Genomic DNA, 20,532 nt, shown 5'->3' with positions numbered 1-20,532 from the left:
GCCCCTTAATGCCTTGTTGGCCTGCTCCCTCTCTTCTTTCAGGCCTCTATTCAGATGTCAGTGAGGTCTTCCCTTTATAAAACAGCACCCTCCCAGCCTTTTTAAACTCTTCATTTTTCTCTGTAAGTCATATTACCATCTGATAAGTTATATGTTTAACTTATATGTTGTTTTTCTTTTTACAATCAGATTGTCAGCTCTATAAGGACAGGGACTTTGTGTTATTCATTGCTGCATCCCTAGCATGTAGAAAGAGCTTGGCACATAGTAGGCACTCAATATTTGTTGATTAAATGAATACATTAACAGAATCTTTTTGGAAAGCAACAACATGTTTTAAAAGCCATTTTAAAAAAAGATAATGATTAAGTAAATTCTATCCAGTTGATGCAGAGAGAAAGATCTGCATTTGGCAGGGTCTGGGAGATGGGATCAAGAGCAATAATAAAAGTTGTTTTTTACTCAGTAAAAAAAGAAAGGATCATGGGAGAAAAATTTCCAAGTATAGAGGAAATTTCAGAATCAAGAACAGGTACTGTGTATTGTCAGTCTTTGAGAAGATTAGGTTGATGTAAGCAAAAGGTTGGTTCCAGCGGGTAGTAGAAAATATAAGTGGATGAGAACAGATGTTGAAGGACTTGAAAGTGAGTCAAAAGAGGTAGACCTGCCATGATCCATGATGGAGATTGGCAATGTGAATTCTTGAGCTGTCAGGGATGAAAAAGCTGTCTAAGTCTAAGCTTGCTAGTTTCATTGTAAGGTGGCAAGGAGAGTGGGAAAAGAAATATCAGCTGAGAGGCAGTTGTAACAAGGTGGAGTTGAGACAATACTACTCTAGGTAGTAAGGAGTATAGGGCGTGATAAAACAAAGGCATGAGTTGAGTATCAGCAATCAGTGACATGGCAGAGAATAAGGCTCGGTGATTATCTACATATGCGATGCAAAGAGGAAATTATAAGTTCCAATATTAAGAAATCATTTCCTTTTAATTTTCTTTTTTTTTTATTATAGGTTTCTCTGTCATTCACAGAAAAATGGATCATTTAAACCTTTGGAGGACTCAGTTATCATAATACTTCTATACCACCAACTAAGATTTAAGACAGTAAATTTTTGACAGTAAATTTCTACATGTAGAACTGTTGAAGAACTAAAAGAGGATATTCTTTGATAAAAATAATTCTGTAGTATCATGATACTACTAAATAAAACTAAAAGGCACAATTATTTAGTTATTAGATTTGTTAATACAAGCACACATGTGCAGTAGCTACTGTATCCTAATAGTTATCAAACCTCAAATTTAGATGGTTTCCCTTCTTGGAAAGAGTCATTATATTTGCAAGAAACCACTGAGTGTTGTCATTAAATACAGTTCCAGATAAGTGCCATTTAGGAGAATTTTCTTGAAATAAGTTCTAGAAAGTTCCAAGTTCCACCACTAAGTGGATTTGGTATTATGGCAGCAACTTACAGACTTGTGGTTAGCACTGTGAACCACTACAGCAGTGTGGTGATAGACCGGCGTTTTGAGCAAGCTATACATTATTGCACTGGAACCTGCCACACCTTCACACATGGAGTTGACTGCATTGTGGTACATCATAGTGTTTGTGCAGACCTCTTGCATATCCCTGTGTCTCCGTTCAAAGATGCAGATCTGAACTCTATGTTTCTACCCCACGAAAATGGGCTTTCCTCAGCTGAAGGTGACTATCCCCATCAGGCCCTCACAGGCATACCCAGGGTCAAGAAAGGATCTACATTTCAGAATACCTGTAACTTAAAGGACATTGCAGGAGAAGCGATCAGTTTTGCCAGTGGGAAAATAAAAGAATTTTCCCTTGAAAAACTCAAAAACTCTAACCATGCAGCTTACAGAAAGGGAAGAAAAGTTAAATCTGACTCATTTAATAGGAGGTCAGTTGATTTTGACTTGCTCTGTGGCCATTATAACAATGATGGAAACTCCCCATCTTTTGGTTTACTACGGAGTTCCTCAGTTGAGGAAAAATCTTTGTCCCATAGAAACTCACTTGATACAAACCTGACTTCCATGCTTCTTCAAAACTTCTCTGAAGAAGATCTGGTTACTCAGATTTTGGAAAAACATAAAATAGATAATTTTTCTTCTGGGACAGATATAAAGATATGCTTGGACATCTTGCTGAAATGCTCTGAGGATTTGAAAAAATGCACAGACATTATAAAACAATGCATAAAGAAAAAGTCAGGAAGTAGCATCAATGAAGGAAGTGGTAATGATGCAGTTTCTAGCTCTGAAACTGTCTATATGAATGTAATGACTAGGTTAGCATCCTATCTGAAAAAGTTACCTTTTGAATTCATGAAATCTGGGAATAATGAGGCTATAGATTTAACAGAACTGGTCACTAATATGCCTAGTCTACAACTGACTCCTTTCTCACCAATATTTGGCAATGAACAGCCCCCTAAATATGAAGATGTTGTTCAGCTCTCAGCTCCTGCCTCTGGACAGTTTGAGACTATTGAACTGCAAGATGACAAGCAAAATTCTAGGAAAATGGACACTGTAAAATCCATTCCAAACAATTCCCCAAATTCCTTGTATAACTTAAAGGTAAATGATCCCAGAACTCTAAAACCTGTCCAGCTTCAATCACAGTCCTTAACCATGAATCCTTTAGAAAATGTTTCTTCTGGTGACTTAATGGAAACTCTTTATATTGAAGAAGAGTCAGATGAAAAGAAAGCATTAGATAAAGGACAAAGGACAGAGAATGGACCCAGTCAGGAGTTGTTAAAGATAAATGAACATAGAACAGAATTTTCAGAACATGATACTCATCTTAAAAAATGTCCAGCCTCCATGCAAAATGAAATTGGTAACATATTTGAGAAGCCATTTGTTCATCTATCTAAGGAAGACTGTAAATCAAAAGGTCCTAAAGTTGAAAGGGGAGGCCAGAGAGATTTTATGAAGTCTAACAGCCAGGAAGAGATAGATAAATTATTAATGGATTTGGAATCTTTTTCACAGAAGATGGAAACTTCTCTAAGAGAGCCACTAGCCAAGAGTAAAAACTCTAATTCTCTAAATAGTCATAGTCCGTTGACTGGTCAGACCTCCATAGATCTTGAATCTAAATCTAAAGTCTCTTTACCCATGGAAAAAGTCTCACCTTCCTGTCTAACAAGGATTATTGAAACCAATGGACATAAAATAGAGGAGGAGGATCGAGCCCTCTTACTGCGAATTCTGGAAAGCATTGAAGACTTTGCTCAGGAATTAGTTGAATGCAAATCAGGCAGAGGGAGCCTATCACAAGAAAAGGAAATGATGCAAATTCTACAGGAAACCTTAACAACTTCCTCCCAGGCCGATTTATCAGGCTGTAGAAGTCCTGTTGGTGATAAAGCCAAAGATACTACTTCCATGGTTTTGATTCAGCAGACTCCAGAAGTGATCAAGGTAAGACCCAACAATCTTGAGTCCTGAAAAGTCTCAAGAAAATGTTTTAATGTTTGCAAAATTTATAAACAAAAACTATTTTTGTTAGCCATATTATGTTCTAACACTCCTGCCCTACACTAGGCATGGTCTTACTTATTAGTTCAGGTGGCAGAAAGCAAAGAATTAGAGTCAAACTGGTTTTAACTGCCCTCCCCCATCCTTCATCTTCTAGTTCTGCGACCAAAGAAAAATTATTTAGCCTTAATATCCTTATACCTTTATGGTAGAAATAATAAGGATGAAAATAACTCATGTGAAACACAAGCGCAGTGCCTTACACAAAGTAGGCATCTAATGTTAGTCCTCACCCAGTCAGCCAAGAGAGCAATCATTGCAACATGCCTGTGTAGACCTATATAAGGGTCAGAATAGGATAGGGTATAAAAAAGAGAAAACATGATTCTTAAAGAGCATAAAATTTAGTTGGGGAGACAAGACTAATATTCCTGAAACAGTTCATGAGCATGTAATCACTACTCTGAAAGTATTGTTAGTACAGTAGGTCTTCAAAGGAAATAAAGACTGGAGTATGAGATTTGCTTCTCCATGCAAATGAGAATAATTATCAATCTAGAATCATAGAAGTATTTTCAAAAGGTTTTGAATCTATACCCTACTGATGGCACTGCTTTTGACTACTCCCGGGAAGGTGTTTATCTGTCCATATGTGTATGTGTGTCTTAGCATAACAGAATTACAACTTGGGTTAGCAAGGGCTCTGCTCTACCTCACTGAAGGACCAGACTGTTGGAGGCTCCATGTTCTTACTGCTGCCCAATTGCCCCATCTGGAATACTTGGCTTATGAGTTCACTGAAGAAGGGGAAAAAAGGGGGGGTGCTTTTAAGTGCCCGGTCCCAAACATGACACACTTCATTTCTGCTCACAGTTCCAGTGATCCCAACCTAAGATCTGAGAAACACAGGGAAGCATATAGCATATTTGTTAAGCATTGTCTCTACTACCTGAATGTACTGTATGTGTCAACATGTATGAATTCACAGACATCAAGCCAAATCAACAAAAGCAAGTTGTAAAATAATGATATGAATTATTTTGAGATATGTATGTACATTTGTATAAAAAATATGAAGAAATGCATCAAATATTATGTTCATCACAGTGGTTAACTCTGGGAGAAGGAAGAGAGATGCAACTGAGGAAGGGTGTGCAGGAGGCTTCAGTAGTATTAGGAATATTTTATTTCATAATTTGGGTGGGGAATCCATAAGTATTTTGTCATATTCTGTATGCCTTTTGAATATTCTCAAATATTACATAGTAAATTTCTTTTAAAAAACAAGATTTTAGAGGTGGTAATCATGTGGCCAAGTTAAACAAGTTACATATTATTTTAGGCTTCTTATTAAAGTTTTCATTTGAGTAGAAAAAAAATATATGTTGTAATCAGATGAATTTTTCCCTGGTACAGGTTGAGCATCCCTAATGCAAATATCCAAAATCCGAAGTGCTCTAAAATTTTAAACTTTTGAGCACCAACATGACACCACAAGTAGAAAATTCCACACCTGACCTCATGTGATGGGTTGCAATCAAAAGGCAGTCAAGACTTTGTTTCATGCACAAAATTGTTAACCGTATTTTATAAAATTACCTTTAGGTTATATGTGTAAGATGTATATGAAACATAAATGAATTTTGTGTTAAACTTGGGCCGCATCCCCAAGATCGCTCATTATGCATATGCAACTATTCCAAAATCTGAAATAATCTGAAATCTGAAAAACTTCTGGTCCCAGGCATTTTGGATAAGGAATATTCAACCTGCAAATATTTTGAGGCTGCTGTTTTGCTGTGGACATTTTAAATTACTAGTGACACTATAGTTTAAATAATACATACTTAAGTTTATTAAATGTTGATTTGAGTCTGAATATCCTTAGATGTTAACTAAGCATTTCTATGAAATCACTTTGTGTCTTTGTCTCATTTGTTGATTCACAAGTGGTAATATCTTTAGTTGACTTGGGTCAACGCTGGGGAGCAACTGTGGGTGTTAATTACAAAAATAAGAAAAAACTCCCTTTATGTGGATTTTTTCCATGGGTATATTAGCAATAGACAGGCAATACTGATGTGCTCAATATTTTATGAAGGAAAGAAAATACCTATATAGCAACCTCAGAATGATAATATCATGAAATCTGCTAGTTATTGTGAGCTAAGGCATGCTAAAACATTTAGAAGTATTGTCTCACTATTTTCTCCACAATAACCTGTCTGCTCATTAAAGGAAAAAAGTCCACTTCCTCTATGACCTATTCCAATGCCTTACAACTATTATAACCCAAAACTCTTACTATGATACAGTGTTTTGTATTTTATTCAACCCTCTTCCCCCATTATCTTCTGTGGGAAAAAGGAGGCCAATTCTTCTAAAAGAGATGGACTGTAGAAAGTAGAAAATGCACAAGCAACACCCCTCCTGTGCCAGCTAATAGCTCATGAGCAGGTAGCCTGTGGTCCCCCAGTCTAAGTACAGCTGCCTAAAAATGCTACACTGGACTCTAAACGTGCTTCCCAGATTTTCTGACAAGTATGGATTGAAATGAAAATCTTATTAAAATAGTCTCCTGCCATTCTTTTAAATAAGTTCCAATGTCATAGAATAAAACTTGATGAGATTTCTTCTTGTTAAAAGTTGAAAAAGTAATTAATGAACAGCTAATTTAAAGAGATAAATAAGGCTGGGTATGGTGCCTCATACCTATAATCCCAACACTTTGAGAGGCCTAGGCTGGAGGATTGTTTGAGGCCAGGAGTTCAAGACCAGCCTGGACAAAAAATAGCAAGACCCTGTCTCTACAAAAAAAATTTTTTTAATTAGCCTGCATGGTAGCGTGCACCTGTAGTCCCAGCTACTAGGGAGACTGAGGCAGAAAGATCACTTGAGCCCAGGAGTTTGAGGCTGCAGTGAGCTAGTATTGTACCACTTTAATCTAGCCTGGGTGACAGAATGATACCTTGTCTCAAGAAAAAAAAAAGGGTAATATAAAATGTTTAATTCATGAAGACACTTAATGCAAGAAGACAAACCATTCTTCCTTTACCCAGTTGCCTCCCTACTTGTCTTTTTTTTTTTTTTTAATCTTTCCTTCTCTTTAAATATTTTAAGCTATGCATTGACAAACTTTTTCTGTGAAGGGCCAGAGAGTACATTTTTTAGGGTTTGTTGGTCACAAAGTGTCTGTCACATAGTTGTCTTTGCCTTTTTTTGTTGTTGTTAAACACTTTAAAAAGATAAAACCATTCTTAGCTCCAAGATGTACAAAAACAGATAGTGGCCAAGTTTGGCCCATGTCCACTTCTGTTTTAAGCAAATGGAAAAGTATGATGAATGAAACTTTTACCTACCACTTAGCTTTGTCAAATCTTAACATTTTGCCAGATTTGCTTCAGATCTTTATCTAATATTTTCATTATCATCATTAAACAAAAAATACCTCAGATATAGTTGAAATCCTTAAGGCACCCCACCCCAGTGCTCTCTCTCTCTCTCTCCCTTTTTCAGAAGTAACTACTATCCTAAAGTTAAGGTTTATCTCCACCCACAAGTTTTTATACAATATTGCTTTTCATGTTTTTATTATATAGAGTGAGCAGAGAATAATAGGAAAAAAATAGAGAGGTAGGTTAAGGCCAACTGATGAATGACATTGTATGCTATGATAAAGTGTTTGTTCTAGGGAAGTGGGGAGACAAAGAAGGCTTTTAAGCAGAAGAGTCACATAGGGGGTTTTTTGTTGTTTTTTTTTTAAGAGTAACACATTAACTGCCATGTGAATTGTATTTAACTCATGCTAGTTTTGAGCCCTGGGGGGGCCTCTTGAAGCATATGTAACTGCACTTGGTTCATGAAAATCTTACTTGTTGATGTTCTTATTGTTAGAATTAATATTGACAGTTTAATTGCATATCACTCACACACAGAAAACAATAAAAAATAATAGTTTCTTTTTTTTTTTTTTTTTTTTTTTGAGACAGAGTCTCGCTTTGTTGTCCAGGCTAGAGTGAGTGCCATGGCGTCAGCCTAGCTCACAGCAACCTCAATCTCCTGGGCTCAAGCAATCCTGCTGCCTCAGCCTCCCATGTAGCTGGGACTACAGGCATGCGCCACCATGCCCGGCTCATTTTTTCTATATATATTAGTTGGCCAATTAATTTCTTTCTATTTATAGTAGAGACGGGGGTCTCGCTCTTGCTCAGGCTGGTTTCGAACTCCTGACCTCAAGCAATCCACCCTCCTCAGCCTCCCAGAGTGCTGGGATTACAGGCATGAGCCACCGCGCCCGGCCAACAAATTTTTATTAAAGTAGAAAGGATCGTTTTGTTTTCCAAGTTTTTATTCTATTTTCATAATAAAACACTGTGGCCCCAAGGAAAACTTTTTTCTAGTATGGCAGTCAATGTGTTAAATTGTCTTCCTTTTTTGTTTTGTTGGGGTGTTTTTTTTTACTTTTTGGACAGTTGAAAATTTACCTGTCATTCAAAACATTTTAATTACAATATAAGTAACCTTAACACTTGTACCCCCATAATATGCTAAAATAAAAAATAAAAAAATTTTTTTTAAATGATAAAAAGGCTGGAAAAAAAAAGAAAACTAAAAGATTTATGTTAAGTGGGCATATAGACAGTACTTTTAAATGACAATGATTATCTTTTAAAAGAAAGATGGACTTGACAATATTGTATGTCACTAATATTTTAGTATGTATTTCAAAATAATTTCCCAAGAGTGAGCAGTATTTGATGTTCATATATATGTGTATATATATATATATGTGTGTGTGTGTGTGTGTGTGTGTGTGAAATTCAAACCTGAATTGGTGGTAGAAGCCAAAAGAAAATATTGAGAAGATATTGAGAGATTGATAAAGAGGATATTGGTCCATATCAAGGGTCAGTCATTTGGGGCCCATAGGCCAAATCTAGCCTGCAGCATATGTTTGTAAATAGTTTTGTTGGACCACAGTCACATCCATTCATTTACATATGGTCTGTGGCTGCTTTTGTGCTCTATCTGCAGAGCTGAGTAGTACATAGTTACAGCCGAGATCCTAAAGCAGATATCCTGAAACTTCTTAAACAGGGGGTCAGTTCACTGTCCCTCAGACTGTTGGAGGGCCAGACTATAGTTTAAAAAAAAACTATGAACAAATTCCCTGTGCATACTGCACATATCTTATTTTGAGGTAAAAAAGCAAATGGGCAGAAACACCCTCATGTGACCCATGGGCCGTAGTTTGAGGACGCCTGCCGGTCCTAAAGCCTGAAATATTTACTATCTGGCTACTTACAGAATAAGTTTGCTGACTCCCAGTCTAGATTATATTTCATGGCAGATCAGCAAAGCAGACTTTTGATAAGGTTCAATGTGCTATTTTGTTAAATGCATTGGAAATCTTGGAAACATCATTAAATATCAATAGCAGAAACTACCAATGGTTGATGATATTTAAGCAGTGTATCAGTGGGCATAGAAAAGTAAATACGCCTAGGGTTTCTAAATCCTTCATAATAAGGCCGGGCGCGGTGGCTCACGCCTGTAATCCTAGCTCTCTGGGAGGCCGAGGCGGGCAGATTGCTCAAGGTCAGGAGTTCGAAACCAGCCTGAGCAAGAGCGAGACTCCATCTCTACTATAAAAAATAGAAAGAAATTAATTGGCCAACTGATATATATATAAAAAATTAGCCGGGCATGGTGGCGCATGCCTGTAGTCCCAGCTACTCGGGAGGCTGAGGCAGAAGGATCGCTCGAGCCCAGGAGTTTGAGGTTGCTGTGAGCTAGGCTGACGTCACGGCACTCACTCTAGCCTGGACAACAAAGCGAGACTCTGTCTCAAAAAAAAAAAAAAAAAAAAAAAAAATTCCTTCATAATGGATTTTGACCATGGCCCTTTCTCCTCTCTCCTCCTTAGTAATGATTTATCTCTGATGTTTCCAGCTTCTTTCTCATCCTGTATCTTAAATTCCCCTTCCTTTGCACATGAACTTTCTCACTATGTCTAGTTATCTGTATCTTTGGCTAGCAAATGAATCTTCAGAACATGCCTTTTTCATGGAAGCCTCCACGTGACAGGAAACAACCTTATAGGGGTTCTAGAATAGCTAAGGTGTGCAGATGGGCCTGAAAGTAAGTTGAACAAAAATAAGAGAACGGCTGTGGAAGAGAGAAAGGGTGATGTGATTGAGGGCCCAAAGGGTTTGATAATTACAAATGAATGAATTACTGAGGACATGTTTTGACATGGGGGATAAAGGAATAATTTTTTTTAAAAACTAAGAAATTATAGTTTTGGTAATTCATGTAATAAATGATACTGTAATTCTATATTACCACCAGCAGATGTTATTGCAGTCATTTTTGGTCTCTTTTTAGCCTTATGGGGCAATAGCATGTTAATGGTTATTCACAAGTTAAAATAATAAACCCCAACCTCCCTTTAAAATTATTTATTTATATTTAATTTTATTAAGAACAAAGCCAGGAAAAAATTTCCATTACTGCTTGCCTCAATTAAAATAATATAGTTGGGGGGAGGATTCTTCAGTGAAGGAGGAAGAATTTAAATACAGAGGAAGATTATTTTTTAAAAAAACTATACGATAATATTTAAGTCTAGTGAAACCTTAGAAATTTCAACTGAGGGGGAAAACACATCTAGATTAGTAGAAAGTACAAATTAAAATATTAATGTTTTGAAAGAATAGCTGTATTTTAAGATTAAAGAGTAAAACCTAGTATCAGCATATTGCGAAGTGTAAATCTCAGCTGGACCTGTTTCAATAATGTAAAGATCATTTATAGTTAACATATTGTTCATTGTTATGCAGAATTGAGGTTGATAAAATGCTTATTTTGTTTCTAAACAGAATAGTTTCTAAATAGTTCAAGCATTCACAACCACTTCTATGCAGAGCTTACAGTGGGAGATAAAGATGAATGAGACATAGAACAAGGCTTTGTGGAGCCCACAGTTTTAATAAGAGACATGAGCTATTGACTTTGCTAGAAACTAGAAAATAATGGATTCTATAAGAGAAATATAAATGGAGTGCTGCAATAACTTAGGGGAGGGAGAGATACATCCTAGCTTGTGGAATTCAAGGAAGTTGCTCTGGAGGAGATAGCATTTGGATAGGGACACCTTACTGTTATCCAATTAATTTAGTTAAGGACCTAGCTGTTCTCTTGGCATTAACACAGCATTAATGATACTGAGGTTAAAGGTTTATTTCTCACAGTGGCTTGTACTGTTTCCATTCCATTCCAAGGCTCTGTGACACACTTTTCAATACAACTCTTGCCACAGTTCTTGAGAGTTTTCAGTAGATGAAGTATCCAGTACAGGAGCATCTCAGTGCCTTGATCTCCTCTTCTCCAGTGAGCTTGGCCTCTGCCCTTCTTCCTTTATTCTTTGGCCCTATGTTTATGTCAGTGGTTTTAAAAGTATAATTCCCAACTAACAGCATTAACATCACCTGGGAGCTTGATAGAAATGCATATTCTCATGCCCTAGCCCAGACCTAGTAAATCAGAAACACTGCGGCGAGTAGGGCCCAGCAATTTGTGGTTTAACAAGCCCTGCAGGAGATTCTGATGTATGATCATCTTTGAGAACCACTGCCATGGTCCATCGTTAAAATCACTCCCTTCAGTATATCCTCAGCTTCTTTACCTTGCCTTCATTTCATGGTACACACCTGGAAAACTCTACCTCAGATTAAATTGTGTTTTCTGCCTACTCTGAGCTTTAATTTGTGCAGCTGTACTTGGCTGGAGAGCCTTAAATTAAGAGCCTCACACAACCATGCTGAGTGATCTTGCTTTAAATTCGTGACCACCAACCTCCAGTGGGCTCCACCTGCCAAGGAAGACACTAGGGCAAGGTATTTTATAGTACCAGGCCACCATGCATTCATTTAACATGGTAATGTTAATGAAATGGAAATATTTCATTTCTTCTTTCTCTATGTAACACACTTATAGGCCAAAAATAAATTCTTCTTATGCTCTGTAATGAGCAATCTCTAATTGAAGTAATTCCTTAAAGAGAGAGGGGAAAAAAAAACAAAGAAGGACAGAGAACTCCAGAAACTTAGAAATTCTAGGGATCCAAGAATTATTATGCCTAATAATTTAAGGCTCTTAATTCTCTCTCCCTGCCTCAGATCCTAGAAGAACATCTAGGATCCTAATACCCAAGTATTAGGAACACTGAAAAGCAAAAATATTAGATTTGTTGGTTCTTGTTGTTACTAGTCAAGGAATGTGTTCTCATCATGTGGAGGCAACTGAAGCAAGAGAAAAAAATGCTTATTAGGTTTCCCCTGTCACACACATGCTTTCATACTTTCCTGCAACCAGTGAAGTAAGACTAGAGGATTATTAGACTGGGAACGAAGAAACCAGAGTTCACTACCACTATCTGGCCTCCTTCCTCTGCCCCAGTGTTCTGTTTTTAAGAGCAAAATAACATTAATAACACAGAATAAGCCATTTATTCAACAAAGGAAAAACACCGAATTAGATCATAAAAGAAGGATATCAGATTTTAGGCTTAACAACTAATTATAATAGCTTATAATCAGTTTCCTCTGTTAAAGCCTATTTACAGTGATATTCTGTTTGTTTTGTTTTGTTGAAACAGGGATTTCCTTTGTCACCGAGGCTGGAGTGCAGTGGCATGATCATAGCTCACTCCAACCTCAAATTGCTATCTGTGCTCAAGGGATTTTCCTGCCTTAACCTCCCAAGTAGTGTGCCACCATGCCTAGCTAATTTTATTTTTTGTAGAGACAGTGTCTCACTGTATTGTCCAGGCTGGTCTCAAACCCCTGGCCTCAAGCGATCCTCCCACCTAGGTCTTCCAAAGTGCTGGGATTACAGGCATGGGCCACCACATCAATTCCATAGTGATTTTTTAAACAAAGTTTGTGATTCCAGGTTGTTACCTTTTTTAACTACTCAGCCAGTTAGAATCACAAGGTGAGAAAGGTTTTAAAGATTGAGATATATTTCGTGAAGTATAAAATTCACACTTTTAAAGTACACAATTCAGTAGTTTTATTATATAAACAAGGTTGTACAACCATCAGCACTATCTAATTCTAGAACCTTTTCATCACCCCAAAAGGAAACCCATAATCATTAGCAGTCATTTCGCATTCCCCCTGCTCCTAGTCTTTGAAAACCATACTGTACTTTCTCTATAGATTTGCCTATTCTGGAGATTTCATGTAAATGGAATCATAATATATGATACTTCGTGGCTTCTTTCACTTAACATAATGTTTTCAAGGTTCAACATGTTGTAGCATGTATCATTACTGCATTCCTTTTAATGGTTAAATAATATTCCATTATTTGGAATACCACAATTTGGTCATCCTTTCATTTTATCATTATGTGGACATTTGGGTTGTTCCACTTTGGGGCTATTATGAATAATATAGCTATGAACATTCATATATACATTTTTGTATGGACCTAGGCTATTTGATTTAGCATTTTTAGATTTTTGAAAACAGCAACCTTTTGTTAATCAGAAGTATCCTCCTGGTGTACCAGAACCTCCCCTTTAATATGTAACTTTTTTCTGTAGCATCTTCTGAGTAAAATTGTTTGGTGTCATTTCAGAATAAGGCTCTGCTGTCTTTCTGGACCTGCTTCTAACATTCAGTACAGGTCCCCACATAGCTGTGCTGATTTTTCCAGCCTTGCTGTGCTATATGTTTGTGTTACTCAGATTTTTACTGCTTTGCTACCTAGATTATCCCAATTGCCCTTCCCAACTGTGAGGCCTTAGCTGATGCCATCATCTCAGTCTTCATAACCATGTTCAGCTGAGGCTGGTGACTGACTTTACATGTTGGTGTATAAAAAAGGGCTAGACTTATTTTGGCACAACACATCGCATATACAATACTAACTGTATAGCAGTTATAAACAAGTGAGAATAAGAGATTTACTTCTTCAGGCAAATGTTCAAAATCATTTTCTCTATGCTGTGTAATCAACCTATTTTTTTTTTTAAAACAGCCCAGAAAGCTGATTCTCTTGAAAAAGCAAATTAATATTTTATATCACCATTGTCTTTATTTTCAAAGATGAAAGAGCAGGGAATTATAAGAGGATTCAGAAAGTTCTAAAAAAAATCCATCCTGAGTTTCAAACTAAGCTTCAAAGAATGAATTTTATGAAAATGGAATGTGTTGGGTCTCACATGATTTATTCTCCTCTTTCTCCTTCCCAGTCTCACCTTCCTTCAGGGTACAGGCTCATTCTAAACTTATTCCTCAGTTATGTAGGTCCTTTTAGGATATGATAAGGGAGCATCTTTTCTTTCTTGAGATATTGCAGGCTATCCTAAACAAAAATCTTTAGTTTTTAGGGTTCTCATAGATTGTAGCCTTTCTTGCATATATAAACTCTGCCAGGGAACCTATAAAACCTATACCTAGCAACCCATGCCAACTGGTTCTCTTTGAGAAAGATTATCTCCCTTGCCAAGCATACTTATTCTGGAGGAAGATACGTGGAATGGTAAAGCAGGGAAGATGCTACAGGCGGCTGGATCTCAAGGTTACAACTGGTAAATCCCAGTCAATCCTTCATTAGAGAGCACCAGTCTTTTGTATCCTCTAGTCAAGTTCTCTTATCATTATTGACCTAAAGACTCAAATTGAGTACGTGGTCCATATAGGACTAATTGTGTCTTCAGACAGGGTATGTTCATGAGTGATCTAAAGGCCAAGAAGAGAGAGGTAGGTTTGCAGGAAGCACCTACTAGTGATCAGCTAACTTGTTAGGATGGGCTTCATTATATGCTGCAGAGGGCAGGAGGAAAGTTCTTGTGATTTATTCCAAAAAGACATTGGGAAGACCCTTACCGTTGTCTCTTTCCTTGGTAACTGCCCACAGCTCCTAATTTTTCATATTCTCAAACTGAATTTATAAATTATGTGTTTATGTTTCTCTGTTCTTCCTTATTCTGGTTAGTCCCTTCAGGGGAAACCTGTCACCCAAAAATAGCTTCTCTCTTATAATACCCAGCCTCATGGATTATACTTTGCCTTCTGATTAAAGCAGAGAGAGAATAGAGTAGATCATAGAATATGTTTTATTTATAGTGAAATTCCCCTATGCTTGATCTTTTCCCAGTAAAGAAGAGGTCACTCTAAAAACCATGTTCTTTGGTGCTATGTTCCAGTTGACATATACTCCTTGAAACTAGCATTCTCAGATCCTTTCTAGAACCATGCAGGTATACTTCCATTCAAACACAGGTAAATAAAAAGCAAATAAACCAATCTCATGCTAGTCTTCTTCTGTCAATAACTCATTGCCACAGACCAGCTGTTTTCTAAGCCCTCTAGGGGTCCTGGTCTTTTTTCTCCTCTGAAGTTTTTGGAGAACAGTTTGATAAATCAAAATTTAGAGCTTATTTCTTCATCAAAAGACATAGAGAAATGTTTTCTTGCTTAAGAGTATAATAGCAGAGCAGGCTTTTAACCACTGTTCTGACTTTGAAACTTCAGAGACTTAGAATAAGTAAATAAAATGGAATTATTTCTTATCCTTTGCTCCAAATCAACTAGAAGGTGTACTAGAAGGTGCAGTGAGGAAAAGAAGAGGCCACTTTTTTTTATTTTTTAAATATTATCACTTTATAATCTCTCTATCCTCATACCCAGCAAAGTGTCTGGCACATAATAAGGGATCATAAAAACATTCATTGATAAATTGAATGACTGTAAAATTGACCTTGCTCTCAAGAGTTTAGACACTATTGGAAAATAATTATCAGATTATAAAATATTATAGAAGAAGCTCTTTTACCTTAACATAATTGACTTTGATAGTTAAGGAGTCATAAACCATATGTATGTATGCTATAAAATGTGTATCATAAATATTTTAACTTAAAACATTAATTTATTCAGATATCTCTTAATATAGGGCCAGTCTTTTATTTGAGAATGAGTCTCATAATTGGAGTTCTGTGACCTCTTTCTTAAATAAATCACACTCATAATACATTTGTTGACTGATTTCCAATTTTAGTTTCTTTAGAGTGGGAACTTAGTAATGAAGCAGTTTGAATGTAGAAACCTTCTAGATTTTAATGATTTTTCTCTTTTATCCCACCCATAACCTAATTTTACAGAAAAATTTTTTTAGTAGTTTACCTTTACTAAAACTTAGGGTTCTTTTTAAATTTTAGAAACAACTTTTCTTTTTACTCATATTTCATTAATTTATGTGATAGGTAATTGAACTGAATAATTACTGTAAAAAGTACAACCAGCATAAACAAATTGGCAACAAACACAACTGACTCTTAGTGAGCATACAACTCAAATACTAAGATAAGAAATATGAGAGCATAACCAAAAATAAACTATTAGCCATGAATCAGTGTGTGATGGGCATCGGTTGCTCCGTTTCATAGGAGAAATGGAGAGCACTGGCTGATCCAGAGCATAAGTTAAGTGGAGGTCATTTAAGAGAGATTCTATAGCATTTCACTAAGTGTCATATATATAGAGTTAAGAATTACAGTAAGGGAACTTAATGATGAAGCTTTCATGAAATAGTTAAAATTTGAGTTGGAATTTGAAGGATGATTAGAATATGTATAATTTGAGAAAAGGAAGATTCTCAGGAAGGGGATGAAAATTCACCCACCAGAAGCCATAGGTTGGTGTTGTGAAGAAGAGGGAGGAAATTCAACTTAATGTGAGATTTAACTGAATTGGCATTAAATCATAAGTCGAAAGACCTACTTGCATTCATAACAGACTTTTTTGACATTTTAATTTGGAGAAGTATACTAGGCAGGAGTGTAAGGAAAAAATATGGATAGCTACTTAGCTCAAGAAGTTAACATGTTAGAAACATCTCAGGTCTACAGTGTGGAAAAAAAAATAAAGTGATAATATTTAAAAAAATAAAAAAAGAAGTTAACATGTAAGCCCAGTGAGAGGGAAAATTGGGAAAATAAGGGCTGGCCAGGTTCAAGCATAAGACCAGTGGTTTTCAATTATAATCCTCTTTTAATCAGATGAGATTTTTGTGTGAATAGAAGATCTATAGCTTTTAAAATTTTTTTACACACAGGTTTAAACATATAAACCAAGTGTATACATTATAAAGAGTTGCGAGAATATCTTGAAATTAGTAGGAAAAAGCTGACTTAAGTTGTATGAAACAATGGAAAACCAAAGAATTGAATTCCCACTAAACTAGACAAAAGTTCAGTAAAAGAGAGTTGTAGGCTATTGTTTGGTTTGGTTTTTGATAATGATATTTGGTTTATATTTTCTAGGAGGAGAAAATAAATACTGATTGAATGATGTGATTGAAAATAAATTTTGAAATCTAAATGTTAAACATGAAAAAATACAGTCAATCTTTCATATCCATGGGTTCCGTGTCTACGGATTCAACTGTGGTTGGAAAATATTCAGAAAAAAAAAGTACAGACTTTTTTTCTTGTCATTATTCCCTAAACAATACAACTATTTACATTGCATTTACGTTGTATTAGGTGTGGTTTTATATTTTTTTTTCTTAGAGCCAGTGTCTTGCTGTGTTGCCCAGGCTGAAATTGAACTTCTGGGCTCAAGCAATTCTCCCACCTTAGCCTCTTAAGTAGCTGAGACTATAGGCACAGACCACTGTGCCCGGCTTATATTAGGTACTATAAGTAATCTAGAGATGATTCAAAGTATATGGGAGGATGTTGGTAGGTTATATGCAAATACTACACATTTTATATAAGAGACTTGAACATCCATGGATTTTGGTATCCTCAAAGGATCCTGGAACCAGTCCCCTACAGATACCAAGGGATGACTATACTTGATGATTTACTTATAAATAACCATATGAGACATATACTCAATATGTGATAAATAATAGAACATTTAAAAAATTTTAAAAATCTGATGATTTCTTTAAAGCTACTTGAAGGAAAAAAGTCTCATAAATTTAGTATATACTATATCATTGCTGTTTGATCATCTTTTATACCCTTACTTTAGCCAAATTTCACTCATTATATGTAGCTAAAGCTGCTTTTTTATGGCAATTTCTCCATGTTCTTAGCCAATACTTTTGACAATAAATTTTTAAATATATCCATAATCAATTGAAAAAGTATGTTTGATAACTAAGATAGTCTTCTTTTTAAAAAAAAAATTTTAAAATATGAGACTAACAAATTACTATTTGAGGATGAAAGTTTGTTTTTGCTGATATTTTGACTAGAGAGATTTAGAGGGTTTTGGATATTTACTTCCCTTCAAATAAAAAATAAAAACTATTCTTAAAATAGTAGTTTTAAATGTGAAGTTCAGCCTGTTCTTTTTTCATAAAATATTAAATAGCAAAAACCAAAAATGCTGTGCATGTTCTTTTCCTTCTAGTTTAAGGAGAAACTACTTTATGTGGATTGACACTTCACATACTCGGAGTTTAAGAAGTTAGCATTATCTGAGAAGTTGCTATATTTAGGTGCAGCTATAATGTTTCTAACTTTGGTACTCAGAGTAGTGGGTGCTTCCTTTCCCAGAAGGCTCTGTATTCTCAACATGTGTGGGTCAGCTTTATGTCAATAAAGCTACCTACAAGGAGCCACAGGCCCATTGCAGGCTGTGTTTCTAACTTAAAAATTATGAGCAGGTATTGGGAGCCACAGACTGGGAACCAGCTGCTTGTCAGAACAAGCATGGATTGTGCTCCCTGGAGGCTTGGAGAGCACAATGCTTGAATTGCATTTCTTTGGGAGATAAGAAAAAAATACCTTCTACCTGACAAGATTGACAACTTACTAAATCCGACTATCTTCCGAAGTGTGCTGGACAGTTACGAAGTAAACATTCACTTTTCAAAGATGATGATCAAGGAAACATCTCTACGAAGGGACCCGGATCTAAGAGGAGAGTTAGCTTTCCTGGCAAGGGGCTGTGATTTTGTTCTCCCTTCACGGTTTAAGAAGCGGCTAAAGTCATTTCAGCAGACACAGGTTTGAAACTTGGGTGTTTCTTTTGAAATATTTTTATTACTAATAAAACCACCCAATGAACTAACTCTAATAATTTTACAGCTCACTTGTATCTTGATATTAGATCAAGGAATTAATCTGTGTCCTCTATACAGCTATTTGCAGAAAGCTATTTGTAGAGGGATTCCAACAGGTTTAAAAATAGACCTTCTGGACCTGGAGTACAGTACTCACATTTTTCTCTTGTAGAGAGGGAACCCAGTTTAGAGACAAGAAATACAACTTAACAAATAGTTTACAATTTAGTCAGAAAAATATTAGAATCTTTAATGGGAATATCCTTGAGAAACTAGAATTTCTGTGTTAAAAGCCTTGTTTGCACTTTAAATCAGCAGGCTGTGTTTGTATTAACATACATACATCTGTAATGAATGTTTATAAAAAAGAATATATCCTGGTAATGTTTTTAAACCAAGAAGCATTTTTTATATAGACAAGTGTGTGTGTATATATGTGTCATATGATGTACATATGTAGATAATGAAGGATGGCAATTATTTCTAGAGAGTGCAAAGAATGTCTTCCTTGAGCAGGCTGTAAGATTGAGTCATTCCTGCCTGTGATGACTTCTTTGCCAAATCCCTGCTTTCTTGTTCATAACCTTGTGGCAGTGTTTTTTGAAGTTGCCTAACATTGAGTACAATATAAATCAAGGGCTATACAAGTGCAGGTCATCCAAAATCCAGCAAGAAGTCATAGTTTCATAGTTACTCTTACCCAGAATAATCTCAAATTATTTGGGTGAATTATATGAAATTGCTTTTTTGTATGTAAAAAATGATCAAATATCAGAAATGCTACAGTGACATAATAGCGTAAGGATACTATTCAGAATGAATATCTAAATGATACTGTGTTTATAGGGAAAGACTTAAATGGAGAATTGAGATGCTAATTCTATTTTAATGCTGCTCCTAGATTGGCCTAAAACCACTCCATTGAAAGTGAGCAGATGATAAACTTACCAGTGAATCTGGCAAAATTTATATTACTAGGTTTTATTCTGTAATGCTTATAAAGGGTCAATTTTATTAAACTACTTTAAGGTTTAAATTATATGTTTCCTATAGAATTCAAATGGAAAGTTCAATATAAATGCATTTTTAGATATTATTTTCCTTTTAAATATTAATATCAGTTTTATTAATATGGAATTAACCAGTGAAATAATAGATATTTGCCTATCAGTGAATTGCTGTGTTAAGAAGTACATTAAGAAAACAGAGTAGAATATTATGTAATCAAATATTTTCCCATTCAGATGAAAACTTTAACAGCCAGTGTTTTGTTCTGAATGTCACTTGTTTCTGTCAAAGCAAAAACAGAGTTTTAGAAGACCCAGCTCTAACCCTTCCCCATTAGGGTGTGTTCATGAGACTATCAGTTTCATCCCTGTGGTCCTAATTCTGTGGGCATAACTACTCTGAAATTATCCATAACTGCTCTGGATGTTACAGCATGGGAAACATGGGGAAACAATAAAATAATTTTGATGATTGCACACTTGTAGTTTCACAAATCTCTTTCGTCATAGAATAGTGGAAAGGAAATAGCACTAATGTAGGTAAAGACCTAGATAAAGCCTCTGAAGAATTCTATGCCTTATTTTAGGATTTTAAGAATACTTTAAAACAATAACAATAACTATTATTGACTCCTAGCACTATGTAATATTTGCAGATTTAGCACTGAGAAGTGTTTATTTAGAATAGATTATCAATTTATTAAAAGTGATTTATAAATTTTAATTGCCTTATAAATGTAAATGATTATTTAATTTATTATTGAATCTGAAGGACCATGCCAAATAATGCTTAATCTGATCTTTTTTTTTTAATTATTTTTTTTATTTTGGCATATTATGGGGGTACAGATTTTAAGGTTTCAATAAATGCCCATTTCCCCCCCTTTAATCTGATCTTTTAAGAACTTCACCATTTG

At 35.6% G+C, this 20,532-nt stretch overlaps 1 protein-coding gene across 3 annotated transcripts in view; it reads left to right on the top strand.

Annotated features, from left to right (window-relative positions):
* The window catches only part of PPP2R3A (protein phosphatase 2 regulatory subunit B''alpha), a 148,141-nt gene that overhangs the window by 37,057 nt on the left and 90,552 nt on the right, over positions 1 to 20,532 (top strand). For 2 of the 3 annotated variants that reach the window (XM_012787771.2, XM_012787769.3), the window contains one exon: positions 1,013 to 3,455. In XM_012787771.2, the coding sequence (XP_012643225.1) occupies positions 1,461 to 3,455 (1,995 nt within the window). In that variant the 5' untranslated portion in view covers positions 1,013 to 1,460. Of the gene's footprint in view, positions 1 to 1,012; positions 3,456 to 9,385; positions 18,553 to 20,532 lie in introns of those variants that run through there. The other variant, XM_012787773.3, reaches the window with a different exon arrangement.

Source organism: Microcebus murinus, chromosome 1 (genome assembly GCF_040939455.1).
Source record: "Microcebus murinus isolate Inina chromosome 1, M.murinus_Inina_mat1.0, whole genome shotgun sequence".
In the NCBI taxonomy this organism is placed as follows: Eukaryota; Metazoa; Chordata; class Mammalia; order Primates; family Cheirogaleidae; genus Microcebus; species Microcebus murinus.
This window is presented reverse-complemented; position numbering and strand designations above follow the sequence as displayed.